This window comes from Elephantulus edwardii, unplaced genomic scaffold (assembly GCF_000299155.1).
Source record: "Elephantulus edwardii isolate Elephantulus edwardi_28Jun2011 unplaced genomic scaffold, EleEdw1.0 scaffold00075, whole genome shotgun sequence".
NCBI lineage: Eukaryota > Metazoa > Chordata > Mammalia > Macroscelidea > Macroscelididae > Elephantulus > Elephantulus edwardii.
Window position 1 is genome coordinate 8,248,832 of NW_006399825.1, and position 17,739 is coordinate 8,266,570.

The window sequence follows — 17,739 nt, forward strand, 5'->3', positions numbered from 1 at the left end:
GCTCCAGTGCAATTTTCAGAGTCTCTTCTGACATCCATTTTGGTCTTTTCTTCCTCTTTTGTCTTTGCAATGACCGTTTGCACTCTTCCTAGATGATACATACATATGTATATGTGTGTTGTATAACAACAACACCTAACATTAGAAAAACAAAAAGGATTAGCTCAGCATTCCTATCATTTCTGAAGTGGCTTTTTCCCTACTAAGTTATCTGGATAGAATTAAAATATTTTGTCTTAGATCCTAACATAAACAGATTCAGATTGAACATTTTCTTCATTGGTCAGCTTTGTCAGTAGCTACCATCAAGAAAAGCTTCTGCTTCAAAAGAGATTTAAATATTTTTTAAGCATGAGGTAATGAAAGAGACTGTTGCCAAGCACACATGTCCAGGGTTGCCTCCAAAATGTAGTCCCTCAGACAGGAAATGGAACAAATTCTTAATAGATCTCTGACAGCAGGTGAGAGACTAAATCCTCCACTAGGATTAATTGGAAGTGTCAGCCTCATGGTAGAACATTCTTCAAAGAAAATATATTTGTGAAATTTTATTCTAGTAAAACATAACTTCACTTTCCTCATTCTTTTTTATTTCACCCGAACAAATAGGATCCATTATTTTCAGGGATGTCTTGATAATCCTACCACTACTTCCTAAGGGATATGCATTGTGTGCATATTTACCTGAAAGCGTTTTACTCCCAATTTAGACTAGGTTGCTAAGTAAGGGATTAGTTAAACTTGGTTCATTTCCAGCAAATCCATTTAAATGTAATATGCTACAGTCAACAGAACCACTTCTCTGCAGTGACAATTCAGTGCTAGAGCTAGATTGCAGCTAAGTAGGTTATGAAAAGATACATGCAGCACTGTCTGAAAAAGAGATCTTTTATTTTTCACAGTTAAATTGTAATTTAAAAAAGTGTTTTATTAAGGAAATGCAAAAATCTTTCAAATGTTAATAAATATAAAACACAGTTTAAATTGATAATATGGCCAGGAATGTAAACATAGATCAGTTGACAAAGAAGGGAGGAACAATTTCCTATGAAAGTATAGAATATTATGACCACTGTGACCATTTCTATGGCACTTCCTTTAAAATTTAGAAATAGAGATAACCATTGACTAAACAATCCCACTACTGAGTATATGTCTTAGAGGAGTAAGAGCCTTTACAGAAATAGATATATGCAAACCTATGTTCCTCATGCCATAATTCACAGCAGCTATAAGATGCAAACAATTTAAGTCCCCAGCAACTGATGAATAGAGAAGCTATTATACACAGCATGAAATGATGCTATGGAATGTTAAGAAAAATGATGAATCTGTAAACTATCTTACAACAGAGATGAACCTAGAGGACATGCTAAATAAAATAAGTCAGTCACAAAAAGAACAAATACTGCATGAAACCACTTTTCAAGTAACGAAAGATTTACACCCCAAAAAAATTATTCTTTGGTATTTACCAAAAATGAAGACTACCAAAAGAACAAAAAAATTCTGTCTTGGAGTAAATACAACCAGGTTGCTTCCTAGACACAACAACTGTGAAACTCTGTCTCACATACTTGGGGTTTATTGTCAGGAAGGACCAATCTTTGGAACAAGACATCATGTTTGGAAAGAAAAAGGGTCAGTGGAAGACCCTCAATAAAAGATGTATTAACACAGTGACTGTAACAGCTGGCTCAGATACTGAGGGGATGCTGCAGGATAGGGCAAGTTGGATCTGCGGTTCATAGGGTTGCCTGTTGAGTTGTTTTCGACTCAATAGCACCTAACAACAGTAACAAAGATGAGAGGAAAAGGAGAGAAAGTAACTAAGTAATTAGATCATTCACTATATTAACTTGAGTGAAGGAAAAGGCAGTTTACAATAAGGGAGAGGCCAACCCAACATGACCCTCGAACAGGAAAACCCTAGGAGGTACACAAGAATAAAGGACGGTAACAGCGAATGCTGTCACAAATCTACAATAATAGTAATAATAAGTAATCATTTATAAACCAGTATCTAGGTAGGTATATGAAGTACATGTGGGATGGCATATGGGAGTAACCTACAAACATATATAGGTTTTTGGCAAAGGATAGTTCTATCTAAAGAGTTCAGGTGATACAGTCCGTAAGAAGTTGGTCGGTTAATCCAAAAGTGGTCCCTCTCTAGTGGTTCAAATCCATAAGCAACTTCACAGAAAAAAGATGAGCAGTCTCCTTTCGTGTGTCTTACAGCCCCCCAAAACCCTCTAGAGGGTCAGATCTGAGTGAGTTCCAACTTGACAGCAATGAGTTGAGAGTTAAATACTTGTATGTGCTGCTAATACATCTAGGTACAGTATAGGAGACTTTCAAAGTCATGCAAACTTATTAGCCCTAACCAACCACATAATATAGTCCATAAAGAAAATGTTTTATTGTCTTGATTTGGTAACTAGGACTGGACTCTTAAAAGCTTGTGAAAGACCATCTTATACAACTATTGGTCCTTTTCCATCTAGAGTAAAGAGAAGTTGGGGAGGGGGCAGAATCAGAGGGTCAGGAAACACTCCAGTAGACTAATGGAGCACATGAACCAAAGACGCCATTACTTTGAGACCAGGCCACTGCAAGTCAAAATCAGACTATTAAATTGTGTAAGACCAAAAGGGTAGCATTTGTCCTAAAAGAAAGCTCAGAAGGCAGAAAAAGATGAGGGAATGGAAATAGGGGAGCCCCAGAAAGGGAGGGCCGTTGTATGGAGGATACACTACATTTTGTTGATCTGAGATGGAAGGAGTACACAGAGTCACTGTATCAGAAGGAATTGGCTGACACAGAGGAATTTCATGAAATACCATATGAGCAAGAGCGTATGGTGATGAAGGAGGAAGTTCAAGTTGTTCTGAAGGAATTGGCAAAAAACAAGGCTCCAGGAGTTGACTGCATACCAATTGACATATTTCAACAAACAGACGCTGCCCTGGATGTGCTCACTAAGTTGTGCCAGGAAATCTGGAGGACAGCCAGCTGGCCAGCTGACTGGAAGAGATCGATATTTGTTCCCATTCCAAAGAAAGGTGACCCAGCAGAGTGTGGAAATTATCGAACAATATCATTGATATCACATGCAAGCAAGATTCTGCTGAAAATTATACAAAAACGTCTGGGACAGTATGTCGACAGAACTGCCAGATGTGCAGGCTGGATTTAGAAGAGGTTGCAGTAGTGGGATATTATAGCTAATGTAAGATGGATCTTTGCAGAAAGCAAAGAATACCAGAAGAATGTCTATCTGTGCTTCATTGACTATGCAAAGGCTTTTGACTGTGTGGATCACAACAAGCTATGACTGACTCTGAGAAGAATGGGAATCCCAGAACATTTGATTGTGCTAATGTGTGAAACCTATACTTGGACCAAGAGGCAGTCGTCAGAACAGAGCAGGGAGACACTGGATGGTTCAGAATCAAGAAAGAGGTCCATCAGGGATGTATTTTGTCTCCATACCTTTTCAATCTGTATGCAGAACAAATCATCTGAGATGCTGGGCAGTACGAGGAGGAATGTGGCATCAGGATTGGTGGAAGAATAGTCAACAGCCTGCGTTATGCAGATGACACAACCCTGCTCGCTGAAACTGAGGAGGACCTGAAGCATTTGCCGCAGAAGGTCAAGGACTGCACTCTTCAGTGTGGATTGAAGCTCAATATCAAGAAAACAAAGATTCTCACCACTGGGCCAATTGGCAGCATCAATTTGGATGGTGAAGAGATTGAGATACTTAATAGTTTTAGTTTACTTGGCTCCACAATCAGCACTCTTGGTAACAGCAGCCAGGAAATCAGGAGATGAATTGCATTGGGAAAGTCAGCTGTGAGGGACCTCTCAAGAGTACTGAAGTGCAACGACATCAGGCTGGAGACTAAGGTGTGCCTGATCCAGGCTATAGTCTTGGCAATTATGTGCTATGCATTGGAGAGTTGAACGGTGAATAGGAATGATAAAAAGAGAATTGATGCCTTTGAGTTGTGGTGCTGGAGAAGAGTGTTAAATATATGGACTGCTAGGGGAACAAACAGGTTTGTCCTGGAGAGGGTGAAGCCAGAATGTTCCCTGGAGTCAAGGATTCTGAAGCTCCGTCTGACATATTTTGGGCATGTTGCAAGGAGGGACTGGTCCTTAGAGAGGGACATCATGTTTGGGAGAGTGGAGGGACTGCGCAGGAGAGGAAGACCCTTGATGAGATGGATCGATTCTGTGAGTGGAGTGGTGGGAATGAATATGTTTGAGACAGCGAGGTTGGCACAGGATAGAACGGTGTTTAGGCTCTGGTACATAGGGTCGCTATGAGTCGCGAACGACTCGATGGCACATAACAACAAACAACAGCAACATGCCTGGTGATGAATATTTGGATTGTTTTCCAGTTTTGGGCTGTTACAAGTAAAGCTTGTCAAAGATTCATATGTAAGTCTTGGTACGGAAATAAACTTTCATTCTCTACTTAAGAGTAGAATGACTTAGACTATTTTTAAAAAACTCCAAATGGTTTTCCAAAGTAGTTTTACCATTTTGTATTCCAGCAATATATGGTCATTCTTCAGGTCCTTCATATTTGCCTGAGCACTTAGTTTGGCCAATCTTTTTTAATTTTAGTTTCTAACAGGTATGTGGTATTACTTCACTGTGGTTTGGAGTACATTTCCATAATGACCTTATTTTCATGTGTTTTCCTTGGCCTCACTGTGGTGACATGTCCAAGTATTTGTTGTTGGTTTTTTTGTTTGTTTGTTTTGTTTTGCTATTCAGATGGTCTCCAACTTAAGGCATTTTTTTTCTTTATTTTATATTGGTTTGCAAAGAAATTTCATACATTGTGTTTCACACTATCCTTCACTCATATTGTGTTTCATACAATTATTCCCATTCATTACATTTTATAAAATTAATCACCATTAAACTATGCCCACCATTAACCTGTCTTTCCAGCTCCCTGCTGGATCTTTCCCATTTCCTCTATATTTTCATTTTTAAATTATTTTATTGTAAAAAATATTTTTATTATTATCACATTTTTATTATTATTTTTAGTCTTTTTTAGCAGATACAGGATTTTCAAGTATTTTTCCCAAATTGTAACTTAGACAAAAGTAAAATTTAACAGGGCACCTGTATTTGTTTCTGTTTCCTAAATATAGCAATCATAGTATAAAATTAGGGAGTTCTGGGGACCTAGTGGTAAGGAGCTGTGCTTTCCACCGGAAGACACAAGGTTCAAATCCACCAACTATTCCATGGGAGAAAGATGAGCAATCGCCTCTCGTGCAATTGATTGCCTCTGTAAAGCTACCACCTCTACCTTACATAACAACAGTGTCAAATTATCTTTTTGAAAGTAATTGTTTTAAAATTACAACAAGGACAAATACTATGGCAGATTAAAAGTTGGAAACATAATAACAAACCTAAAGAACTAAAATCTGAAGAGATTCTGATTGATGCCTCCCAAAACACAAAATTTGTTAAGAGATTTAAAACCAAACAATGTTCATCATTAATATCTAGAAACACTACAAGCAGAGCTGTTCCTGATACTAATATTCAAACTAGTTTTGGGGAGATATGTATGTTTTTAAATGCCACACATTTACCTTTTTAAGTTGAAATTAAGCCCTCTGAAAGGAGCGAGAGCTCACCTGGATATTGCTGACAGTCTGATGCCAAAATTCCATGAAACTCAGATTTTATTTTTTAATTGAGATTGGTGGTTATTGATTGAAAAACAGGTGTTCCAAATCAAAATAGTGGCATAAACATCTCTAATTTATATGGCTATTTATTCCTATGGAGAATTCCTCAAGGAGTTAAGTTAGAGCTTACTTGGCTTACTTGCTCCTCACTTCTTGCAAAACGTGATTGTTTACAAATCCTTGAAGACTAAAATATTTCATGTTGTTAAGTGCCGTCTAGTTGCCTGCAACTCATAGTGACCCTGTGTACAACAGCTCTGAACCCTGCTCTATCCCGAGCCACCTTACTGTCTCTGACATACCTACCCCCAATACCCCAGTGACTAAGTCAGTCCATCGCATACAGGGTCTTCCTCTCCTGTGCCGTTCTTGACACTTCCAAGCATAATATCCTTCACCAAGCACTGGTTCCTCCTGGCCACGTGCCCTAAGTATGTGAGCTGGAGCTTGAAAATTCTAGCCTCAAAGGAAAAACTTGGTTTCATCCTCTTGAAGACAGACCAGTTTGTTCTCTTGGTGGTTCATGGTATGTTCCATACTCTTCTCCAGCACCACAACTCAAAGGCATCAGTTCTTTTTCTGTCATTTTTAGTCATTGTCTATCTCTCTAATGCATAGCAAGGAATTGCAAAGACCATGGCATAAATCAGGCATATCTTATTCTCTAGAGTGACATCTTTGCATCTTCTACTCTGGATAATTCCCTGATCACAGATTTTCCCAGTGTAATTTGTCTTTTTATTTCCTGACTGCTGGTGCCAAGTGTATCGATTGTGGGGTCAAGCAAGCTATAACAACCTCAATCTCTTCTCCATTTATCATGGTGCTGCCATTGGCCCAGTGGTGAGAATCTTTGTCTTCTTGATATTGACCTTTAATCTATAGTGAAGACTACAGTCCTTGACTTTCTGCAGCAAGTGCTTCAGGTCCTTCTCAGTTTCATCAAGCAAGGCTGTGTGATTTGCATATCACAAGTTATTGATGAGTCTTCCTCCATAAAATACTGAAAAATTGGGCTTGTTTTTTACCTTAATGTTGCAAGCAAAAAATCCCAGCACAGATTCTTTTTGATTGTTTAGTTTGAGGTATGTGTGTGTGTGTGTGTGTGTGTGTGTGTTTAAGTACCATTTGACATGTACTTTGTGTTACAGGCAGTGAGATCACTCAAGGAGACAATCGAAGACTGTTGGGACCAGGATGCAGAGGCTCGACTTACTGCCCAGTGTGCTGAGGAGAGGATGGCTGAACTCATGATGATATGGGAAAGAAACAAATCAGTGAGCCCAACAGTCAATCCCATGTCTACTGCTATGCAGAATGAGCGGTAAGGCCCTGAGGGATTTAACATCTTATCATCAGTGTTGGAAACTGAGACCATAGAACAGAAAGTAAATACTGTTAAACTCATCCAAAAGAGCAATGATTAACTCATGATCTAAAGTTAAATTTTCTCTTTGATATTTTCTTTCTCTACTGAATATTTTTGTTTGCTATGAATATAAGATGGAATCTGTGGGGTTTTAAACAAACAATGGAGTCAACAAGATTAATCTTTATTAATGCTCCAACTTCCATACAGTAGTAAAGATTGTACTGTGTGGGTTTATAACACAGAGGATGTGAGTATGTTTTAATTGTAAGTCACACTCTTTATTTGTGGAAGGAGGAGTGGTATCCACTTCTATAATAGCTTGCCTCCGGAAACCCTATGAACCTGGAGAGAGGATGAAAGGCACCCAAGCGTCGAGGACTCTCCTTCTTAGGGTCGCTGTGAGTCGCCTGCGACTCGACGGCACTTAACAACAACAACTCTTTATTTGGGCTGCAAGGCTTCAAACCTATTTATAATTTCACACCAAATCAATCCAAAAGTAAAACATTAGAGGCCATTCAAATATTAACAACTAATCAAGCATTAATACCAAACCGTTATGCCTAGCATCCAATCATGTATCAGTATCCAGTACAAGAAAGGGGAAAGGGCTCTCCAAAAGAATTGAAATAGTAGTGAAGTACCAGTAGAACTGTGGGGAACGGGAGACATGGGACAGCAAGCATCTTGTCCTCTGATGCCTTTAATTTGTAGCCTTGAGAGTTCCATTTAAATGACATCAGTCTATACAAGTGGTAACCACAGTCAGAGTCTCCCAGAGCCTGAGTATAACCAATCACGGTCTCTCAAAAACAGTGGGTAATTAATCAGTCTTCTGTGGTAAATACCTTTAGGGTGTAACCTGTCACTGTTGAGGAGTTCTATTTTTTTTTTTTTAATTTTATTATTTTTTACGTGTACCATCAAATCAGATCTGACTGGTACAGGAGGAGATTGCCCCCTCCTTCTTCAGCAGAGCATCTGGTGGATTTGAACCGCATACCTCTGGGATTGCAGTGCAGCGTCTTGCCACTAGGCCACCAGAGCTCCCTGAGGAGTTCTGTCTTTAGATTAGCACATTGGGTCTCTGGGTGTTGTACAGCATCTTTGGATTCACACATGTGGGTCTCAGGGCCTGAGATGCTATATCAGTAGCATCTTGTGATTAGCACATGACATGCCTCCTCACCCTGCCTCCACACAATATTCATATGTGAATGTAAGATAAGTAAAAGTGCCTAAACACCAGATCCAGTATGTGGTGGTGGTGGTGGTGGTGTTGATTGCCTTCGAGTCAAGCACAACTCATAATGACCCATGAACAAAAGTCCTCATAGCCAGCTTATATTTATAATAGTTCTTAATATTATTTTAGCAAACTAACTTATGCTGTTGTGTGGTGGTTTGGGATTTTTTAAAGTAAGTATATTAAATTTTATTCTCATAAAAAAGAGATCCAAATAGTGGAAAACTGAGTAGGCTCCCATTTACAGTGAAAATTAGACAATATTTCCGTTAAAATCTTAGCAAAATAACGCCGGCTGCAATTTATACAGAACAGTAGCTTACATACCGTATTTCATAATCTTAAACATGTCAGGTAGATATTTTTCTTTTCTTAAAGATGAGAAGGGTGAGGCTGGAACAGTTAACATACCTTCTAAGAAAAAGAGCAAAGAATCCAATTAAAGTTTGTCTCATTCTGATGTCCTTTCCTTCAATAGTGCCCCACAGTTTACAGAGCTGATACAGAATTTCCTAAGGCTTCAGATCCTCTTCTTACTCTCTCACCTGTAAAGGGCTTTTTAAACTCTTTCTTTCCTTGAAGTCATTACAGTCTGACACTAGCAGTTCCTTCTCTTCATCCATCAGAATGATCAGAGGTTTAAGAGTTTAGGAGCCCAGGTTGGAAAGGGCAGTTGGAGCTGGGATGTCCCTGTGGGTCCACGGGGGATACAGGGCACCTCAAGTGCGGCCCTCAGGATAGTATCTTTTCAATTGTTTTCCCTGCATTTAAACATCATGGAGATATTTCTAAGTCAGCCTAGTGTCATCTTTGTTCAGAACAGAGAAAGCCTTGGCTTGCTGCAGGTGCTTTGGCAACTTAAATCCCTTGGATATAGAGCTGTAGAAAGGGTTTCTGATCCCTAACTTGTGTTTTTAATAAGGGTAAAATATTTTTATATTTCTAAAACAACATTTCTATGTACATTGTTTGATTTATCCTTTTTGTTACTATTATTCACCATCCCTGGCACTCCATCCCCCCCAAAAGTAAATGAGACTGTGAACTTGGCTATGTATCTAATCACTGTTTCACTGGAAGATCAAGTTTCTAGATTTCCTACCCAGTGTTGTTTCTTATAGAATAGGTTTGAATTTTCTATAAAATCAATTCAAAAGGTTTTCCTATACTATCATTAACATTATTTTATGAAACATTATTTTGTTAGACCTATGTCTTTAGGTTCTAAATAAAAGAGCTTTTATTTAATTCCTACTTGAAAATTTTGGGGAAAGTATAGCCAGTGTCCCCCTTGGAGGCTGGGATGTTGTTGTTGTTGTTAAGTGCCGTGGAGTCGTAGGCGACTCATAGCGACCCTATGAATGAAAGTCCTCAACACTTGTGTGACTTTCATCCTTTCTCCAGGTTCATAGGGTTTCTGGAGGCAAGCTATTACGGAAGTGGATACCACTCCTGTTTCCAAGCTTGTTTTAATTGGGGAGCACCACCAAGCACCGTCTGCCATGGGTAACCATGAACGCATTTGACTCATCAGTGTCACAGTGTTCAGCTTCGCAGCAACCACAAGTTACCTCTGTACGGCAAGTGGACACACCAGGGCTATACTACCTAGAAGAGTGTTGAACAAAAACAATGAAAAACAGTCCTGAGGGCCACAGATTAGGAGGCAGGGACAGCAAAGCTTAATCCCACCTACTGTGGGCATGTCACTAAGAGAGGCTGTTCCTTAGAAAGGGACATCATGCTTGCAAAGGTAGAGGGTCAGCCAAAAAGAGGAACATCCTCAGTGAGATGGATAAACCTAGTGACTGCAGCAGTGGGCTAAAATGTGTCATAAAATGTGTCAGTGATGATGAGGATAGCACAGAATAGAACAGGGTGCAGGTCTCTTGCGCATAGGCTCACTGTGAATCGTACTCAGCTCAACAGCACCTAAGAAGAAGACTTGGAAATTGCAGACTGTATTATCTATGCTATTTGTTCCATCTTTTTTTTTTTGGGGGGGGACACACGGGAATCTTCCTATGAATATATCATCTTATACAGTACCTGTTTTTTAAAATGTACAAAAGTGTCCAGAAAAAAAGTTGTAAGAAAAAAAATGAAGGTGAAAAAGACTGTGGATTCTAAATTAGTGTCTTTGCTATTTTCTATTCTGATCTGAGAACAACTTGGATTATGAACTAGAGACTAAAAATTGGGTTTCTACTAGTCTTATATTATGGTTAGAGTAAATTAGCTTCAGCATATAAATTCTTAAAACTTGCACAACAACAAGTCAAGGAAGATACATACTGAATATTCAATGTATTAATTTCTCACTTTTATATACATAAGGGTGATATTCTACTTTCATTACCCTTGTCTCCATATTTTTTATTTACTGTAATATATCTGTTTCATCTCTCAAGAGTCAGCTACTTTTACTGTCAGTGCTTTTGAACGTTTCTTGAAAAGTAAGCAGGTACCATGACGATTCCCTTTGCTTTGGCCATTCCTTGCCTCCTCTGCCGTTCAGCTCCCTGCTCTATTCCTTCATCTCCAGCTAACTGCTAATAGTTTCCCTTAGCACACACACATCAACTCATCTCAAATTCATTCTTCCTCTGGATTTGCTTTTGCTAAATCTCGTCCTGTGTGTGTCTTTAGCATCCGTTTACTGTGCTTTGCAATAGCTTTTTTCTTTTCCTCTCCTGTCATTCTCCTCACACCTTCCTCAGTCTTCCTCCACACCACTTCTGCATTGACTGATGATTTTCTCCTAAATCACGCCTATTAATGTTCTCAATGTTTATACCTTGTTTCCATTTAAACTACCCTTAGTTTTTCTTTTAAGCAGATTTAAAAACATAATATTAAATAAAATGTGATGCTCAAGAAACATCATTCCCAGAGTGATCATGACTATAAAGAACAGTAATAATTGGAGAGCAATTCTCAATCCCTGATCTTTTCCTTAGCGTCTCCTTCTGCCTATTATTCTAGGCTTTAGGACTTTCACTTAAATAGTTCACACAACTGGTGGAAGATATTTTCCATTATTAGATTATGCCTCTTAATGAAGGCTTGTTAGAACAACTTAGGTAATTGTTGACAGCTTAGTTGTCATTGGACCTTACCTGATAACATACTAGTTAAGAAGATTTTATATGTGTGTGTGTGTGTGTGTGTGCATATACATACATATATATATATGTGTGTGTGTATTTGTGTGTGTATATATATATATATTTATATAATATGCTGAATTGTGAGTATACTAAAGAAATATACAGCATGCTTCTTCCTTTCAGGGAACATAATGCCTGCTTGTGCAAGCATCTTTAATATATAGTTTGTTAATATCTATTTAATAGTATTATGAGGACATTTAAAAATTAACTTATAAATCAAAATAATGAACATGTATAAAAAGAGTCACATGATTTTCATTGTGTTTAATTCATATGAAACTATCATATTACCAAGTTATTGACACTTGATTATTGTATTAGAATTTTTAAGTAACAGCTAAAATTATCTAGGTCATGAGTTAAGGAAAAAAGTCATTCAGAGTTTAAAATTAGAGGTGTTAAGCAGCTTCTTACAAATATACTTTCTCTGTGTGATGCTTTTTTCCCCCTTTCTTTAAGCAACCTGTCACATAATAGGCGTATGCCAAAGATTGGGCCTTACCCAGATTATTCTTCTTCCTCATACATTGAAGACTCCATCCATCACACTGACAGCATTGTGAAGAATATTTCCTCTGAGCATTCAATGTCCAGCACACCTCTGACTGTAGGAGAAAAGAACCGAAACTCAATTAACTATGAACGACAGCAAGCACAAGCTCGAATCCCTAGCCCTGAAACCAGTGTCACCAGCCTCTCTACCAACACAACCACCACAAACACCACTGGCCTCACTCCAAGCACTGGCATGACCACTATATCCGAGATGCCATACTTGGATGAAACAAATATGCATGCCACAAATGTTGCACAGCCAATTGGGCCAACCCCTGTCTGCTTACAACTGACAGAAGAAGACCTGGAGACCAACAAGCTAGACCCAAAAGAAGTTGATAAGAATCTCAAGGAAAGCTCTGATGAGAATCTCATGGAACATTCTCTTAAACAGTTCAGTGGACCAGATCCACTGAGCAGTACCAGTTCTAGCTTGCTTTACCCACTCATAAAGCTTGCAGTAGAAGTGACTGGACAGCAGGACTTCTCACAGGCTACCAATGGCCAAGCATGTTTAATTCCTGATGTCCCACCTGCTCAAATATATCCGCTCCCCAAGCAACAGAACCTTCCCAAGAGACCTACTAGTTTGCCTTTGAACACCAAAAACTCAACAAAGGAGCCCAGGCTGAAGTTTGGCAGCAAGCATAAATCAAACTTGAAACAAGTAGAAACTGGAGTTGCCAAGATGAACACAATCAATGCTGCAGAGCCTCATGTGGTGACAGTCACCATGAATGGAGTGGCAGGTAGAAGCCACAACATTAACTCACATGCTGCCACAACCCAGTATGCCAATGGGGTAGTACCATCTGGCCAGACAGCCGACACGGTGACACACAGGGCCCAAGATATGCTGCAGAGTCAATTCATTGGCGAGGACACTCGATTGAATATTAATTCCAGTCCTGATGAACATGAACCCTTACTGAGACGAGAACAGCAGGCTAGCCATGATGAAGGTGTTCTGGATCGTCTTGTGGACAGAAGGGAACGGCCCCTGGAAGGTGGCCGAACTAATTCCAATAACAACAACAGTAATCCATGTTCTGAGCAAGATACACTTAAGAGTGTTCCAAGCACAGTAGCAGATCCTGCACCATCAAAGCCCAGAAGAGCACAGAGGCCTAATTCCCTGGATCTTTCAGCCACAAATATCCTAGATATCAGCAGTATGCATTGTAAGTGGAAGTATTCATTTAATCGTTACTGTTGTAGCTTTAATGTATAGGTTGAGTAAATACTCCTTAGCTTTAAAAGCTCCAAGTACATTGTTGTCAGTATAACTTCTAGAACAAGTTCTTGTGTGTATTAATATCTGCATAAATATCTTAAGATACTATTATATCTACATTACTATTTTATCAGACTAAAAGCCAGAAACTATAAAGTTGATCTCAGTTTCTTCTTCAGAGTTGACTTCAGTATCTCACATGTGTACTGTGCTGTGAGCCCCACAACAACTTAAATAAATTGAACTTTGTGTCTGGCCCTACAGGTCTTGCAAAAAATGTGCAGTCATCGTTATATAAAATGGCTTTACTTTTAGACTTAGAGCCATTCTGAGAGGAAATAAAGTCATGTTTTGTGATTTTCAAGGGCTCTAGAATGAGTGAAAGGGAGTCTACAGGTCTCAGAAAACCTTAGATGTCTTGCCCTTTTTTTGAGTAGTTCTTTCATTTTGGTTTATATACCAAGGGCAGATCTGGTTCAGTTGGAGGAGGGGGAAATCATGTATGAGAAAAAGAAATTTCTAAAAAAAAATAAAGTATTCCATTAGTTCTGCCATTCTTCTGAAAAATGATATTTGCCACATACCTTTGACACTTGATCCACTTTGGGTATTAAGTGTAATAATTAAATGCATTTTGCTAAGTTAGGGATCAGTAGATATAAAGGTATCGATAGCTAAACGTTATGGAATAGAGTTGAGAACTTTTAATTTCATTTTTTTCCTGTACTTTTCTTCTTTATAGAATAATTTAATTATTAAAGAAAGAAAAACATTTTGCTTTAAAAGCCTCCAAAATAAGTTGGTTGACCTTTGCATAGAAAAATATTGCCTAGCATCATCAGTTTTAAAAAATGTCCATTAATTCCTCCTGTAGACATGTATTTATTTATTTAATTTGGCCTACTTCTGAGTATTTTTAAAACCTAAACCTCAACTTCAAAATCATTTCTTTATATAGAGTTCATTTTTCTATATTTTTCTTTTTAGTAGGTGAGTCCACACAAGATGGCAAATCAGGATCAGGGGAAAAGATCAAGAAACGTGTGAAAACTCCCTATTCTCTTAAGCGGTGGCGCCCTTCCACCTGGGTCATCTCCACTGAGCCCCTGGACTCTGAGGTCAACAACAATGGCAGTGACAGGGCAGTTCATTCCAAATCCAGCACCGCGGTTTACCTCGCACAAGGAGGCTCAGCCACAACCATGGTGTCGAAAGATATAGGGATGAACTGTCTGTGAGAGATTTTCAAGCCTATCAAGTGAAATTATTTTTTGCATCATTTAAACGTACAGAAGACATTTTGAAAAACTGCTTTGTCCTCCTGTCAGCACCCCTCCCATCCCTGCAACAAGGACTTGCTTTAAATAGATTTCAGCTATGCAGAAGATTTTAGCTTATGCTTCCATATTTTTTTATTTTTTTTTTAAGTTTTGCACTTTTGTTTAGTCTCGCTAAAGTTACATTTGTCTGTTATGACCACAAAATTATATGTGTGTGTATCAAAAGTGGTCTCAAAATATTTTTTTAAGAAAAAAAAAAGCAAAAACATTGTAATGCTGATAATCAGTTTGGACCAGTTTCTAAAGGTCATTAAAACAGAAGCAAATTAAGACAGGTTTTACTGCAGCGGTATCTGGTATCCATGTTTTATTTCTGGGCACAAGGTAGTTTATATGTTGATGTTTCTGAACATATTATCTGTTGAACATTCTTTCTCTTGTGTTTTGTTTGAATGTGCAATAGTCTTTAGGCCACAGATAAACTTTTTCGTAAGCTCTCTTCCTAATACCACACGCACATTCTTCCATAATTGGGACATTATTCTCCCACGTCCCCCACGCTCCATACTTTGGCAGGTCCATCCTGCGACCGTGAATTTTGCACAGGTGAAAGCAGCTACCTGATTTTCTGCTTTCTCCCGCCTTATCTTGGAGAATGCAGAAACACTGTGTCAAAGGGCTCTAAAGAAGGCACCACCAAAACCTAATTTGAAATGCCTTTTTGTTTTTAACCTTCCAAATTGTAAAAATTTCCTTCCAGGCATTTTGGTAAATATTTTTAGTGCTGCTTTTGGAAGTTTATAAGAGAGCATAGAACAAAATAGAGGGAATCAAGTATTCTTTTTTTTCATTTTATTTTATTTTTATATGTATATTCATATTCCATACTCACCTATTTAAGATGTATGTTTTTATCAGAAGACTTATAAAGCTAGACTTTGGAATTTTTAAGTAGGTAGATGGTTAAGACAATAAAATAGTATAGCCTCCATTCTCGGAAAAGAACATCTTTAACTCAAATAAAATTTCCTGCTTAAGAAACTTCAAAAGTAATTCATAGTTTTGAATCTGTAAATGTCTCTTACTCTTTTCCCCAAGAAAAACCTGGTGACTTTAATTGAAAATGATCCTAATCCCATGACCTAAAACACTGTGTAGAAAAATCACTCCCCTGGCGTAATCATCTCCACCTGCATGCCACAGCCCTGTGAAGGAAGGATTGCTGCCAAACCCATTTGAGCAGACTGAAACTTCTCTCTTTTCAGACATGTGCATTTCTCTGAAAATTCCTATTTTCATAATTTCTCCCTTTGCCAGCTTTTCGTGTTATCTTCAATATGTCATTAGCCTTTAATAAAGTTATATCTCTTTTAGTGGTAACATGGATCCTCCAACTAGCCATTTTTAATCCTCCCATGTTTCTTTCATTACTAATAACTTCGAAAATGCCAACTTCTGCACGTTTGGTTGTATGACTGTTATGTAAAGCACTTTGTGTCAAAAAGGGGGCATTTTTTTTAAAAAAAACAAGCACAATTCTTTTTCTATCGGTTTATAAACAGTGATACACTCACATTTTTCTCAGATTATCAGAGTATATAAGTGTTCTCTGGTTACATTTTGACTAAGATTTCTTTGGGAAATAAAAAACAAAGAAGAAAACACAAATTTCAGAAATTGAGGGTTAGGTGTTTATGTCCTGACACATACTCTCCTATCTAGATCACTTAGCTAATGAGCCTAAATACTTCATAAGCAAGTCTTCGCCTCTTGACCATCCTGAGTTTCATGTTCCAACACGTAGTCATTTATTCAGCTGGTTTGTTAAACACAGTTTTGAATTTTTAGAATTAAGATTATTTTACTGGTGCCCAGGATTTCTAATTTTCACCTTTGATTGGCCTTCATAGCAGGATGTGTAATGTGCTGACATTTCTATAAGAATTCAGTCGTTATGCTTCTGTACAACTCTGGTTTCTCTATAAGCCAAACCAGTTATCTTAGTGACTTTAGAACTTAGGCAAACATGAGATGTGTGAACATGACTGTGTTGATTATTTCTTGATAAAAATATTATTAATTCTAGACAAAATTCCATCTCAGATGCACCATCATGAGTCTTAAAACCATTTTACTTCCTTTCACCCCTAACATCCTTACCTCATAAAACTAAAGGTAAATTTTAAAGGAAAAGTGAAAGTTGTCGTTACTTTTAGGTGCCATCAAGTCAGCTACGACTCGTAGCAACTGAATGAACAACAGATTGAGACCTTGCTTTATCCTGTGGCATCCTCACAACCCCTGCCGTGTGCAAGCCCATTGTTGTCATTGTGTCAATCCATCTCATTGAGAGTCTCCCTTTCTTTTGCTGGTCCTCGACTTTTCCACAAAAAGCCTTTTCCAAAGGTTGAGCCCTGCTGACAACATGCCCAAAATATGTGAGACTTTCACCATTATTGTCTCTGTGGAGCACCCTGATTGCACTTCCTCTGAGACAGGCTTGTTTGTGCTTTTGGCAGACCATGGAACGTTCAGAACCCTTCATTAACACTACAATTCAAAGGCATCAGTTCTTCAGCCTGCCTTGTTCATTGTCCAACTTTTCACATGCATAGGAAGCAATGAAAATATCATGGCCTGGGTCAGGTGCACTTTAGTCTTTAACTAACATCCTTGCTCGTTAGCACTTTAAAGAGGTTCTTGACAGCAGATTTCCCAATGCAACGTGACTTTTGATTTCTGCTTCTATGGGTGTTCCTTGTGAATCCAAGTAAAATGAAATTCTTGACAACTTCAGTATTTTGGGTAAGGACTTTATACTGTCAATCCAAAGTCAGATGGCTCGAATCCACCCACTGTTCCATGGAAGAAAGATGCCCAGAGTCCTCCTGTGCAGTTTAAAGCTTCTGAAAACCTAATGGAAGGGATCGCCGTGAGTCATTCCAACTCGATGGCAATGAGATCATGATGTTGCCTTTGTGGGATGAAGGCAGCTTGTAGGAGTTGGGAATTTTTTCCTGAATTAATTCCATATTAGATTTGGAGGGTTTAATATAACCCTAAACTTTCATTCTCATCATTTCTTTATGCCATCTAGCAAATTACCTGCTTGTAGTGACTAGGAAACTAGGATGTAGGAGG

The 17,739-nt window shown here is 38.4% G+C and overlaps 1 protein-coding gene across 1 annotated transcript in view; it reads left to right on the top strand.

Moving 5' to 3' along the window:
* Positions 1-14,944, top strand: part of BMPR2 (bone morphogenetic protein receptor, type II (serine/threonine kinase)) — a 199,066-nt gene extending 184,122 nt beyond the window's left edge. Inside the window, exons 11-13 of the mRNA XM_006889092.1 lie at positions 6,890-7,062; positions 11,989-13,265; positions 14,306-14,944. Of these exons, the coding sequence (XP_006889154.1) occupies positions 6,890-7,062; positions 11,989-13,265; positions 14,306-14,556 (1,701 nt within the window). The 3' untranslated portion in view covers positions 14,557-14,944. The remainder of the gene's footprint in view (positions 1-6,889; positions 7,063-11,988; positions 13,266-14,305) is intronic.
* The last annotated feature ends 2,795 nt before the right edge of the window (positions 14,945-17,739 follow it).